This window comes from Pseudochaenichthys georgianus, chromosome 14, assembly GCF_902827115.2.
Source record: "Pseudochaenichthys georgianus chromosome 14, fPseGeo1.2, whole genome shotgun sequence".
NCBI lineage: Eukaryota > Metazoa > Chordata > Actinopteri > Perciformes > Channichthyidae > Pseudochaenichthys > Pseudochaenichthys georgianus.
The window spans coordinates 28,906,574-28,921,541 of NC_047516.1; the positions used below are offsets into that span (position 1 = coordinate 28,906,574).

The window sequence follows — 14,968 nt, forward strand, 5'->3', positions numbered from 1 at the left end:
CACACCATAACAAAAATGAACAGTTTCTCGAGGATGTTTTTTCTTCCATTACTCAACGTCAATCACTTTAATATACTTTATTTAAAATGCATATTTAAAAAAGAAAGTCATTCTTGAATTTGCAAATCTGTATATATATATATATATTTGGATTTGAGCAAGTTCACAACTCCCACAATGCAAACAGGAACTGGCAACACTGAGAAAAAATGCATTGTCATGTATAACCCGTAACTATGTCTCCCACACTGTGATGAGGGGAGAATTGTAATGTGTGGGCAATCCAGCTACATCACTTTTATTGTAGAGCTCAGATAGGCAAGTCTCGATCTATAATTGATCAAAGCCCTGAGCTGTGACCACACACACACACACACACACACACACACACACACACACACACACACACACACACACACACACACACACACACACACACACAATGTGAGAGAGATTTGAAGTGGACAGTAAATGTAAAAAAACAAAGTTTAGTCTACTCTAGACAAACTGGCAATATGTCATCTAAAACTATAAAATAGTATAAATCTCACATTACAGTCAGTGACACTGCCATGTTCTTTCCTGTCTTATGTGGATAAAGTTGAAGGAACTTTGAAGATTTGTCTTTGACATAAAACTGCCATATTTGTCCTAAAAGGCTCCAGAGAAGATATTTTCACACAACAGTCAAAGAATCAGTTTCAACAGAGCTGGGACATTTATTTTTTATTTAAAAGTGCCTTTACAGTACCCCATGAGATATACAATTTTGATGAGACAAGACAAGTGAGGTTTTGAATGACAGACAAAAAGGCATGGTGGAGAAGACATTATAGTCGTATGGAGTTACACACACTGAACACACCGTTTCAGGATCTCAATTTCATGGCACAATCTAATGAGAAAACAAAATAACAGACAGTGACTCCAGAAATATTGTTTAACATGATAAAATCCTCATTTAAAAAGATGATTTCATTCACAGTTGTGGTCCTATTTTGCATTTTCACACGTTCCGCAACAATCGCAAAGATGTGCATCACCAAAACTACACAACGACCTTCAAAAAAACCTGAAGCACACGTGCCTACACAATCAAGCAAAAGAACCCTGATGAGGTTCTAAACATCTCCACATATTGCTTTTTTTTGGTTGCATTTGTGCAAAAAAGAAAAATCTCAGTGACAATTAAAAAAAGTAAACCCATACACACCTGGGACATCACTAACTCGTGTCGTGTAAGGAGTGATATTGCACTGCTTTTTTAAAACAGAAAAGGTATTACTCTGGTGCCGGACCTCTGTCAGTACACCCAGGATACAGGCACCCACTGGGGGGTGGAGGTGGCCTGCTCCATGGCCTCCTCCACACCTTTCACGCTTTCATCCACGTCGTTGTTGACGAGAACCACATCAAAGAAGTGTCTATATGTGGCCAAAATGGCGTCAGACTCTTTCTGGATCATCAGCAGGTTTTCCGTCTACGAGGAAACACACAGAGGGTTAGCAGATGCAGGATGGTGTTAAAATGACTCTAGTGTATTCAGATAAAGATTTAGCACCTGGGCAGATGTGTTGGTCGGAGCGATGAACACCACCAGAGGTGCAAAGTCAGCCGTCCGCAAGACTTTCAAGGTCTACATGTTGAAGAAAGGGAAAAGAGAATTTTGTTAGCATCATTTACCCTTTTACAATACCTCACCAGTTTCAAAACTCATATCATTCTTTTCATTTTGGAAGCTCAACCACAGCTCCTATTCTAATGTGTCAAAACATTTTTGTAGCTTTTTCTTTTCAATAAACAACCTACGTGGCCTTTAAAGGGTTAAAATAAGTAACATTTGGTAGGTATTATCCGGACTGCTGTCGGAGCCAGAAATGTCAGTGTTGGGATTTCTGAGGTATGATTTATTTGGGTGCTTGATTGTTTATCCTTTTTGCATTGGGCTTTGTTTATAATCTTATTATTTATTATTTCTGGATCTATTATGGGATAGATCAGTTTGGTCATATGGGTATGGGCGGCACCCATGGGTAATATAATCACCTATTCATCTGTGTGAGGTGTGTGGGCGAGAGAGTCACTCTATTTTTCTCAGCTCGATTATTCAGACCGTATATATGTGTGCAAATTACAATAACTTGGTGATCTTTATTAAAGTAAGCTTTTTGTTCAACGCATTTTGGATACCAGACTTCATTTGTGATGGCGTGTCTGACAAAGGCAACCAGGCCCGACTTCAGCCTCTCAGCGACAAATGTCTGTTCCTGCTGACGCTACAACTGGTGTTAAAGAAAAAAGAAAAACAATGAAAATAAATATATCTAGTATTTTTATGGTAATTTAAGATTTTCTTCTAAGGTTACATAATATGCATTAAGGCAGTGGTACTCAACCTTGTCCTAATCAGGAGCCATATTGACGAAAAAATATTTTTGCAAGAGCCACAATCCAAAAACGCTCCTTTCCTCCGTGAAACCATTATGCATTTGAGAATATGGATAATAGTAATATGTCACTAAGCTTTTCCGCCCTCAACTCTCCACCTTTCGGAAAGTCGGTACTGAACTTCGGGTGTTTTGTGTCGTGATGGCGCTGCAAATTGGACCTTTTAAATTGTGAAATGACGTTGTCACAAAGCAGGCAGATGCATTTTCCTGAACCGGTGGAGACGAAGAAAAACTCGAGTTCCCAGTCCTCTTTAAATGTTCGATATTCCTCTTCATATTTTCGTTTCCTATATTCCTTTACCATTTTTGCATAGTGCTGTAAGCTAGTTTTCCCAGTGTGACGGAGCAATTATCTCGCGCACCTGCAATCAGAGCGCGAAACCTGAAATAATTTGTGATTGGTTGTTCAGAGGGATGGGGGGGGCGGCTTAATAGACTGATGTGTGTGATGACTGACGTGTGACTTGTGAGTGATAATGAAATGTTGATGAATTCTGCTGACAATGTTTTTGTTTTTCGGTTTTTTTTTTAAGTAGGACTTAAAAGAGCCTCAACTAGTCTTAAAGGAGCCGCATGCGGCCCGCGAGCCGCGGGTTGAGTATCGCTGCATTAAGGTTAGGGTTATGAACTAAATGGAAATGCATTAGAAATAAATGATCTTTGTTTAATCTTTAACACATAGTGTTCAAATTCCCCATAGTATTTAATATTTTCTTTTTACATTTTATGTAAACAAACTGGCATTAAAATAGTTAAATAAATACATAGTTTGGTAGTTATGATCAGGACTGAAGGTGGATCCATTATTTAACTCAGTGAACACATATTTTAATTTATAAGTTTTGTAATGGGATATTTTTTCTTATTAAAAAGTGAGGAACAAACTGCTTATTACATGGAAACATATTTAGCGTGCCATTTACTTTCACAGGGTGCATCTTTTTATCCATAACAAAGATGTTGGGGGAATTTTAATATTGCTTCTCAGGTTATGCAAGTTATTATCCTCTTTGAAAGGTCACCCTTTAACTTTATGTAACTCTGGGTAAAGTAAAACAAAAAGTAACATTTCCCTCCATCACAGCTGTGTCATGTGATGTCTTCAGAACAGTCGATGAATGCGTACCTGCGGCTCGACATCCAGCAGAGAGATTTGGTCTTGCTCGTGGATCTTCTGGATGGTCTCAATTTTGGTACCGAACATAAATCCCTGGTGGCTGCCGTACTCCAGGAACTCATTTCCTGAGATGCACTTGGTCATGGCTTCGTTGGAGATGAAGTAATATTCCTGTCCATCCTCCTCCTCTTTACGTGGGGGTCTGGTGGTGTCTGTGGGAAAAGTTCAAAGACTTAGCTAAAGGACTTTTCAGCAAATGTCGTTCATCTAAGGAAAGGAAAGTGGTTATACATACGTGGTGCAGGGTAGGAAAACTTCCCAGGGTATTTGGTCAATAGTGCATTTTTGATATGGCTCCTTCCTACGCCAGGTGCACCTAAAAACAGAAGCATGTTTTTATTTCCAATGACATTTCATGTAACATTTGAGGTTTAATTAGAGTGATGTGCATTTTCAAGTAATATTCTTGAAACATGTGTTCAGTGTTGATGATCAGAAATACCTTATTAAGCCTCTTAGAATGTTATACCACTAATAAATACTGTAGCTTACCGATAAGCACCAGTGTTTTCCTTTTGAAAGCAGGGAGCCGAACAACCTCCTCATAAGAAATCACATCCAGCTTGTCAAAAACTGCAACAGAAAATATTTAGTTTTTTTTACAGACAAACCCACGCTGCAGTATGACTAAAGAAAACGTATCAAGATTCCTTTGAGACACTCACTGGAGCTGTGTTTGGCCAGGTACTTGTCTTTGCACTTCTTTTTCTTTCCAAACGGGCTGCAGGACTGGCTGCCCTGCCTGGCCTTGCTTTTACTCGCCACCCTCCTGCATGGGAAGAGAGATTTAGTTCAAGGTCAATCAGTGCTATGCTGATGTTGCACTAACAGCCATACTATACATGGAGTAAAAAGTCAAACATTTGCTTTGAGACAGATCACACACCATTTGTTATCACAATCATGCATAGAGTTAATCATTTGCCATTATTAATGTACTACCAATTTTAGTATTAGTTTGTACTGCAGTTCTCTGTATGGTTTATCCAAGTAGATTTGGCGTCACCCAGCAGAGGCAGACGCTACGCTGCACACACTACACTACACGTCACTACACGTCACTACACGTCACTTGTTAGACGCTTTTATCCAAAGCAACTTACATACTCAATACTGTGGACAATACCCACAGGAGCAATTTGGGGTGAAGTGTCTGAGGGACACAACGACATGCTGACTGCAGCGGGGTTTGAACCTGTGAGCCCCGATCCCAACACCAACGCACAACCCACTGCACCACACGCCTCCCCGCACACTATACTATATTTTCTACCTCAGTATTAAGTTAACATTAATTTATGACTTCATTCTTACATTTTATAACTTTATTCTCATTGAATGAGGACTTTTTTTTATAATATTGTCAAAATATTACGATATCTCAGAGAACACAGATATAGAGGATATATTTAGAAAGTGCAGAACGTTTTGACTATTATCTTATTTTTAGCTGGATCACATGTTATAGCTATAAAAAGTGTTTATAAAGTATTTTAAATGAACTATTGTATCGTTGTCATAAATAGGTGTGAGTCACATTTCATTGAAAGTGGTTTCCCCAGCTAAACTACAAACACAAAAGAGGGGAGCCATGAAGGATGCTTGACATTTTACTGTCACCTTAATTTGTGTTTTCGCATTGCGTAACTAAAGTTATTTACAATTTAAATTGGTGACTACAAATTACCAGGACCCCAGAAATTAAGCATTTGATGCTGTTCCTAGTGCAGAACCCCCGGTCCAATATGTGCCCTGTCAATGTTTAAATGAGACCTACGCCCTTGACACATTACATTAAGATGCAGATGGTTTGACAGAGCTGTGTACCATTCCTGCAGCTCCTGGGAGGGGATGAGTCCGGCGAAGTCAGCCACGCTGCTCTCCACTCTGCCCTGCCACCAGTTAGGGTCCTGCTTGTTGATGATCTGGATGATGTCACCCGTTTCAAACTTCAGACCTGCCTCTTTGCACGGGATGATGTCATCCTTAGCGGGGTCATAGTGAAACTGGGCCCGCATGTACACCTGTGGATGAAGAGTGGTGTTACAGTTGGTTCCACTGGGGCAAAGACAACCATCATATACCTCAGAGCTTCCAACAACTAAAGAGGGTAAAAAGATATTATCGTTTCGTTGAATTTTATATGAACAGAAGATTGATCTCCTTGTTCCTATGTTGTTAGCAACATGGCTACCGCTAGTAGCCTAGCTAACGTTAGTCCTAAAGGCAACCTAAAGAATCCCGAAGAACAAGAAACCCAGAACTCAGTGCAGAGAAAAAGACCCAGTAGTATTAATAAGTAGGCAAGTTATTTATGCACTCGCTTATTAGAAATACAAATGTTTTATCACCAACTCTTTGCCTTTTCTTCCTCGTAAGCTCTTTGGCTCTGTTGCCTGGGAGAGTTAACATTACTCTGGTTGTTCTTAACTGGGGATAGCAACCATAAACTAAATTGTCGAGTTGGCCCCTAACTAATTGCTCTGTTATGATTAGTCACCCGCAGAGATGTCCCACCCCTTAGCCTATCAAGTACAATGTGTTGGAGTGCTAGCCAATAGAAGAGGGAGAGTCACGTAGCGATGTCACTATGTTACTGAAGTAAACAAGGGACTACAATGGAGGCGTTTCAGGCACGGGGGGAGGGTGGTGGTGGGAAAGAAACTCCCTCTGGAAATAACTTAATAAATAACACACAAACCTATAAGACACTCTACAGGAAAGGGGAAACTCCCCAACACATAATATGGCCCCTTTAAAGGTTTGGTGTCATTATTCTACAGCCATTACATAATTCCATCAACAAAGGAAGAATGTCTCCGGCACCTGTGTACTTATTGCTGCTGAACAAAAACTTTTTGTAAGTACGTTTCAGTGAACCATTTCATTCTGAAACACAGCACATCTAGTTTGTCTGAGCTCTATTAAAACCCTTTGTCCACATTTCATTAAATCTGGTATATTTGTCACAAATGACGCACTGCTGTGCCAGATGCTTAACGAGCACTTTCTTTGCATATGTGTTGCATAAGAAGCAGATATTTTGCAGTTGAGCAATACACAGAGAAAATACTTTGCTCAGTCAAGAAAATACTCAGTCATGATGGACGGTCATTATTTACACCACTCTTTAAAGTGAGCTTTCGCGAAGCTTGAAATTAAATATGTTGTTCTTCTTCAATGTTTAAGCCATAAAGCTTTGTGGAATATATATTCAAAATATCAACCTCAGCTATATTGTGATAGCTCTCATGTGCAACTCTCCATTTAACGTTGCACCAGACGTTGTAACAGCTTACAAAATCCACCTATATTGTTTTATTGAGAGCTTATCATTATGATGTTTGAATCAGCAAATATTGGACTTACAGTACCTCAAGAATAAACTATTATTTAGGGACATATAAACAGAAAACATTCAGATTCTGAAAATGTTAATAGGGAAATCCACCCTCACACAGAATTCAAATGCTCATGATGTGATATTTGACAGCTTAATTCACTAAACCAAAAAAAACATAACCGAGTAAACTGAAAATACATTTCTTTACCTCCAATTGAGCATTTGCGTAAAGCTTGTTAATGCCCCAGATTAGAATACCATCTCTACTATTGTTGCCTAAACTGTCAAAGATCACAGCAGGAACACATGTCAATTCTCTTCAGGGTAAAGTAATACTATTGTTAGTAGAGTTCAGAAACATTTGTGGTTTCGCCAAGTTACTCCAAGTGGAAGCTGTACACAGACGAATAAGTACAACTATTTTTTGTCACCAAAGTGGGTACACTGGAGTGGTCTGGGTCACCAAAAATGATGCTCTACGCCTATATATTAATGGACTAGAAGCTTTTAAGTAGACTGCCATCACTGACCACAGCAAAGTCCTAACTTAGAATTCGGTATTCATTTCCTCTTCGTGGCAATTCAATTCAAGCCTTTTTTGTTATTCCAAATTGCCATCGACTATTGTTAAATGTTGTTCAAATAAGCAAGCTGCCATTCTTAATGCACAAAAAGCACATTATCGGCGGGTGGAGAAATTGTGATATGGTCAGTAGATGGCAGGAGGAAATACACGACCAAAGTGGTTCAGTTGAAACTAGCAACACTAATGTGAGTGACTTGAAATGTAAACTCATTGTATAGTCACCTGGGTTGTTCATTGCCTAACAGTAGGTCACCTGATTCACAGAGAACACAATCCTTCTTAAAGAGTGATTTGTAGATCGAAAAACTGAAAGAAATGCAATCAAATGCCATCTACGTGGATTATACTGTACCGCTAGGTATCATTGGATGTTGAGCTAATTCTTCTTGGTTTATTCATGCAAAGTTAAACGATTTTGGAGAAAAGCAAAATCAAAACACAACAAATTCTTCACAATCAGAAGTGCATACTCTGCCGGGCATGTCATTACCTCACAGGCTCGGGATCGACTCTGCACGTTGGGAACGATCTTCATAGTGACTACTCCGTTTGTTTCTTTCTGCATGGACAGATGATTCAGTTAGACTTGTATATCTAGTTGTACGAGTGCAATACGTTCATAAAGATTTGCATCGAATTTAAGATCCAAGTTAACAAATGTTAACTTACCAGGATCTTTTGGAGCTGGTCTACAGTTTGGTTCATCACACTTTTCCCGTTGATCTCTGCTATTTCATCCCCTTCGTGCAAGGAGCCTGGTAAGAGAGAGGAAACAAGGAGAGCTGTAGTCATTCTAAATATAAGTCCTACATTGAAAATGTGTCAGCATGTATTTGCACTTGTCTGCTCCCCTTGTCTCAAAAGTCTATGGATTTAGAAGGTTTTTATTATTGGTTAAATGCTTAAAATCAGGTTTACAGTTTACACAATTTTAAGAGAAGTTCAAAAATCCCAAACTTAACAGTCTAATCTCAATAATGTCATTTACAATTCAAATATTTAAACTTGAATATTTTGTGTATGGCCTGAGATACAGTATAACTTATCTGTTGCCCTACTTACAGACATTATATTGAAAAAATAATAATACAATGTATTTGGATATAATACATAGAATGCCATGTTTGAACACTTAATAAAAAATAAGATAGTTAAAGATAAGTAATATTAAATAAAATAGATATCTTGTTGTACAACCTACGTAAAGATGTAGAGAGATAGATGGAAAATAAAACCGACTGATTAATAATTCAGTACCCACAAATCCATAAATATACAAAGCAGGAGTCACAAAATGTCTCCTTTCTCTTTCACTCGTTTCCCCTCGGGTGCACTCTCCACTAATGCCTGGATAGATTTGCTGTGACTGGGACGGACTATTAACTAGAGAACTTTCCTTCCAACACACACACACACCAGGTCGGCACACTCACACACTTGCACTCAAAAGAAAATGGGATGAAGTACCTTGTCTGTGGATCATGCCTCCGTGCAGTATTCTGGCCACAGTGCACCTTTGTTTGTCGTTCAGCTTCAGAGTGACCCCCTGCGGACAGAGACCACAGTCAATGGGGAGGCATTAGCAACACAAATATTAAAATATAAGCGCGTGTGTGTGTGTGCGTGCGTGCGCATGTGTGTGCGTGTGTGTGGGGATAGTATACCATGGGCTCTGAATGACCCTTTTCAAATTCCACTTCTTTCATCCTGGTCAGTTCTGTGCCATTCATGTGTCCTGCACTGCCGTTGGTGTAAACCTCCTTGCTCTCATAGATTTGCATAGAAGCCTGTTAAAAAACAAAAACACACATTAATAGTCATTTTTTTTTTATCTCAATCTAAATAAAACGTTCCGTCATGCAAGTCATTTAACTCAAGATTTACAGTCAGTCAGATAATTATAACATGCATTTCTAATAGCTGCTACTTGTTATGCTAATGACTTGAGTGATAACAGCCACGTTTCATTTGCAGTTTCAACATATGTTCGAGGTTGAAAATTAACCCGATGTTATAAACACCTCATTAGCCACGTCCATTGATCTGGTCCAGCTGGTCCATGTGGTCATGGATACCACCCGAGTCATCAGGTGAACACATTTAAGAGTAGCAATAATGCAAGCAAGGTTATATTTTCTGAAGAGTCTTAAAAGCCATATTAAAAGTTTGGTGCAGGAATCTAACGACTGACCAAAAAGCAGGTCCACAAACAGGAAATCTCCAGTTATTGTATTGTTTAATTACATTACTGTTATTTCCAAATGTAGAGAAACTATTCTATAGTTTACATACAGAAACTCATTCCTGCCAGTAAAAGAAACAAATAAAATAAAAGCATAGACTTGTGAAAAGATAAAGTTCCAGTAAATCATTATAATGATATAGTAAAAATATTTGTTCTTAAAACAACAACTTTGTATGGTGGCAAGAAAGGTGGTCTTTGTCCTGATCACCGTCACAGTTAAATCCATATATTTATAAAGCTATACGAGAAAAGTAAAACACAATGGCATCACTGAGGACCCACATGACACAAGGTCCTGATCCCTGGGGGGTAAGCTGGCCTACTGTGAATATAACACGTATAATATAGAACCATGAATGAACAATATAAAAAAGATATATAAATTGGTCTCTAAGCTGAAAAAGATACAACTTCCTAAGTCAGCACTTATTTTTTTGGCCGGAAATAAATCATAAAAACACAATTGTTATCTATCTTCTAGCGTCAGCGCTACAATAAACCAATACATATTATTACCACATTCCTCCTCCTCCCCCTCCTCGCTTACTGTAAAACCTGGGCCCTAAAATACTGTGCACACCGTGACAGCAGTTTAGAGTCTACCACAGGCAGGAATGACTGTGTCAAGTTTTTTCGATTCGTTTTATTTATACCCTTTTAATACACATATGTGTTCCTGGTAACATTGTTATAATATAAAACTAACAATTGTTTAGTACACCATTTTCAAAATGAATGCAGGAGCTTGCAACATGATAGTTATTTATCAATCTCGTGCTGATAGATTTCAGGATTGTTCTGTACCAGGAGGGAGTGTTTGGCCGGAGTCCCAGAAGGAACTGATGAAATGACATCCTCTGAGGAAAGGAATCTGTCCAGCAGTCTGACTGCAGATCAATATATCCTGGAAACACACTGATTTCTCTCACTGAACTCCCATTAATATTTCTAAAGAGCTGCTCTAAAATACATTAGGAAATGCATGTTGTGGAACCACACATTAGGGATCTAATGACTGTTGTTAATACACTTCTCACAAGCGCCACAATTTGTATTGAATTATGACAACTGTGGGGTTTTATTCGATTTAGAGAAACTACTTTATATCATTATCGCCAGGAATAACTGTAAAATACGGAAGCCCATTTGTGCCAGTAATCAAGAGAATGTAATCAAAGTAATGAAATAATGAGAAACCTTGTCAAAATACGAAGTCACTATTTTGAGATAATAAGTCAATATTTCCAGATAAATTATTCATTATCCAGAGAGAGAGAATTTCTAATTATTTTAAGATACCAAGTCTTAATTCTGAAAGGGTTTTTATAGTTTTAGGATGTTCGGTCACCTTTCAGGTAAACCTAAATAGTTTTGAGATATATTGTCATTATAACGGCTCAAAGGATTCTTACTTTCATCACAATGGTGGAAATTTGCTTCCAAAACTAAACCTATAGACAAATATTGGTAGTTCCCCTCTAGACACATAGCATATTACTTTATTAACTAACCATCAGAACTAGGCAAGGAACCTACAAAGGTTACATCGTAAAGCATTGGCACAAAACAATTACAACTATCTGAAACAAAGGACAGCATCTTTACAAACAGTAGCCAATAGGAATGAAACGTGATTAGATTTTGAAGGGCACTGAAAGGCATTTTTAATTAAATGAACATCATCAGCATTTTGACAATGAGCCCCATCAGATCAATCACTCACACTGTCAGAGTGTAAAGGGCTAAATGATTAGGGAGTATTACTTTGCCTTGTCACAATGTGTTCCAATCACTGTTAACAGTCAACGTGTTACAATGATGTCCCTTTCAGAAACTTGGATGCCAGTATTGGGAGTGAAGGAGCAACAAGATAAGCAAACGTCTGAGTGACCGGCTAAACCAACTCAGGAAAAGAAAGCAGTGTTTTTTTTATCTTCGGGCTGAAGTTGGACAGAGGGTGATATTCTGTACAAACTGCGCAGTCCACTGAGACAAATGTAACATTTGTAATATTGGGCTATATAAATAAACATTGATTGAAGTTGCTTTTTTCAACAGATTCCTTCCAGCCAATCTCTGGATAACATTAAACACTATTAAGATGTATATCCCTTGTCTACCCCCCCCAGCAAGAAAAGCCAAAGGCCCCTTAACCTATTCGGGTGGTCCACGCACCCACCCCCCCCTCAAATAAGAAAATACATGCGAGTTCATGGCTACTGTAGACAACATTCTTGTTGCTCTGCGCTGCGTTGTTATTGAGTGAGACACACCGGAGTTGAGGATCTGTGGGGTTTATTCTCCCAAAAATATAATTTACAATTTAGGCATTTAGCAGACGCCTTATTCCAAAGCGACTTACAATGAGCAGTTACAGGGACAGTCACCCTGGAGTAACTGAGGGCTAAGTGCCTTACTCAAGGGCACACTAGTAGTGGTGTTCCAGGCGGGATTTGAACTCGCAACCTTCCGATTATTAGCCCACCTCACTATTCATTAGACAACCAAAATAAAAAATCAATGTATGGGAAACACTGGACTGAATACAGAGATGATTTGCCTTTTAAGCCAAGACATCATTTGTTAGTAATTAGGGTGAGTCTCCTGCCAGAAGACTAAGAGATGACTCTGTTGAAGGAACACTAGGAGATCAAAAGGTCTGACCTATGGGACTGGATTAATATGAATCGTTTACACAGAAATAGCTAGGAAGGCTGTTAAAAGCTATTCCTTCTAGGACCCATCTGCCTGAAGACTGACTTGCGTAGACTTGTTTAGTTCTCAAAATGACAAAAAATGTGGCTCAACATTCAAATTGTGTAACTGTCCTCTAGTTGAAATGCATTATTGGTTATGTAAGGCTAGTCCACAGTAATTGAAGTGTAAGGCAGAACAACACTACCTAGCATTACCAAACTCAAGGTAGAAAGGTAAAAAGTATGGTAGCCAGCAGACGGCGACTTCACTGGTTGCAAAAATAAGTCAAATTTGTATAGAAGTCTATGAGAAAATTACACTGACAATGACTTCATGATTAGTATAAGTCTTATGTGAAACAGCTTGATGTTTAGTGTGTAAATAATGGTTAAATTAAGAGGTGATAAAACAGGGCGTGGCTTCTTTTTGAATATACATTGGTTTTTCATGTATCCTATATGATGGTCCTGGTAACTATCATCCGTAAAGTTTACGGATGACTATAGTTGTACAATACGGCGTAAACCTGTATTGCTATGGAAAGAGGGCCATGGTGGAAAGAAGTAGTTTAATACTTTATTGCTATCCTTGACATTATAAATAAATGTATTTTGCTGTCATTTGAAAATGTACACTGTCTACCACATTATGAGCAACATTACACATTACTGCAATGTGCACTGTGAGATAATGGACCACGTGAGTCCACTTGAAGACACCGATTTCACAAATCAGCAATGAGTAGAAGAACACGTTGTCAAGATTGCAATTCAAGGCTATTGAGATGCAAACTGCTGATGTCAGGAAAGAGTTTCCTTCCTTTAACCTTTCCCTCAGCAGCTCAGTGCTGACTTTTCAGTTTCAGAGAAGAGCTTTAGGACACAGAGTTCCCTGGGTATTACAAGCAGCCAAGCTTATGCCTGGAGGTCGTCAAGGATTTAACTTTCCAAATCATTAAAACTGTTTGTGGCCACACATATCAGTTGTTGCCTAGCTTGAAGGCAAAGTCAATGGTTTCGCAACATAATCTGGCCTCCACTTGAAAACAAGTTCATGCCTAAAACTCCAACCTGGTATAATGTGATGCAGTAAACAAGCCCAGATAACGGTTGACTCTAAATCAACAGCAGCCAAGCACTTGTAGCTGTAGGCTAAGTTACATAGAAGCACTGTTAAACATTTACATAACTTTCCATCTATAAACCTTCTTTGATATTGCCTAACTTTGATAATAAGCTTAATGGTGTTACTTTATGCTGACTTGAGTGTCACAGTTAAACGTGACTATTATAGGATTCATACACGGCATTTGTATATGGCTATATAACACTGACTGACATAGTCAAAGACATATTATACGTGACAAAGCCTCGTTTCCCTAATTCTTCATAAGATTCCAATGTAGTTTTGGGGGGTGAATGCAGAAGTAAAAATGCCAATGTAATGTCTACTGGGGTCCAACTATGGCTGACTGAGCAATACTGAGCAATGCAGAGGTTAATGACCAGCTGAGTTGAGAAACATCTACATATCTCATTGTTTCAGATATTATTCAGTTTTTGTAATATGATTAATACACAACTGGGTCTATTTTTAGTGGGACAAACAACGTCCATGTGCCCCATATCTACTTCCCGGAAACAAACACCAATATATGGGGGAGCAACAACAAAAAAATGACCCCTACCTTGTCAGTCTTTGGTTTGTTCTGCAGCAGCTGCTCCAGGTACAGGTCGGAGAGGGCTGTCCGGACGCTGCTCACCGACTCCAGGACGACAGCGGGTTCGTTTTTATTGGAGTTTAACGTCATCTTTCCGTTAGCTCGAAAAAAACACCCTGTGAACCCGACGTGCCCCCGCTCAAAGGTCCGCAAAGGGGCCGGCTGAGTAGCGCTGCGATAGAGGAATATGCTGATAAAGGGCCCTGCCGGTGTGATAAGTCACTCTGAGATAAAAGTCCAAGGTTTGGAGGAGCAGCACGTAAGGTCCTGAGATGTGCTGCTGCGGGGACACCACAAAGCAAGTAAACATGCGTCATAGGGGCAGGTTTATGATGCCTTCAAGTGCGCTCTGTCAGCTCCGAAATCCCACTACTCGAGATGTTTTTTGTTGTTGTCATGCATTGATCAATGACTGGTTCTCAGAAATAAAGCGTTGTCTGTTGCTTCTATTAAAGGCCACATAAAGGGGTAGCTACTACACTGATATGTTTATATAAGAGCTTAGCATATGTTCTGTTCTACGCTGTATTTATTGTCATAGCATATCCAACTATCTTATATAGGGTCATTCCATGTATAGGCTGTGTAGATATACATTTGTATAGATTATTAGACGGTTTTTCTCAGTAACGTCTTAATTGACATCTATTGTCAACAATTTAAAGAGGTGATTTTACTTGGTTCTTTGTATAAAACACACCTGTTGATTAAATCAACTAATCAATAAATAAAACAAGTGTATATTGGCCA

At 38.9% G+C, this 14,968-nt stretch overlaps 1 protein-coding gene across 1 annotated transcript; it reads right to left on the bottom strand.

The window, feature by feature from the left end:
* Window positions 1–695: 695 nt before the first annotated feature.
* Window positions 696–14,523, bottom strand: mpp1 (MAGUK p55 scaffold protein 1). The gene is made up of 12 exons (XM_034098849.1): window positions 14,186–14,523; window positions 9,221–9,343; window positions 9,024–9,102; window positions 8,226–8,311; window positions 8,047–8,115; window positions 5,455–5,651; window positions 4,293–4,396; window positions 4,120–4,200; window positions 3,863–3,943; window positions 3,577–3,779; window positions 1,562–1,636; window positions 696–1,480 (listed from the first exon to the last, which is right to left on the bottom strand). Exons 1-12 carry the CDS (start codon window positions 14,306–14,308, stop codon window positions 1,304–1,306), a joined length of 1,398 nt encoding a protein of 465 aa, XP_033954740.1. The 5' UTR covers window positions 14,309–14,523; the 3' UTR covers window positions 696–1,303.
* Between the last annotated feature and the right edge of the window lie 445 nt (window positions 14,524–14,968).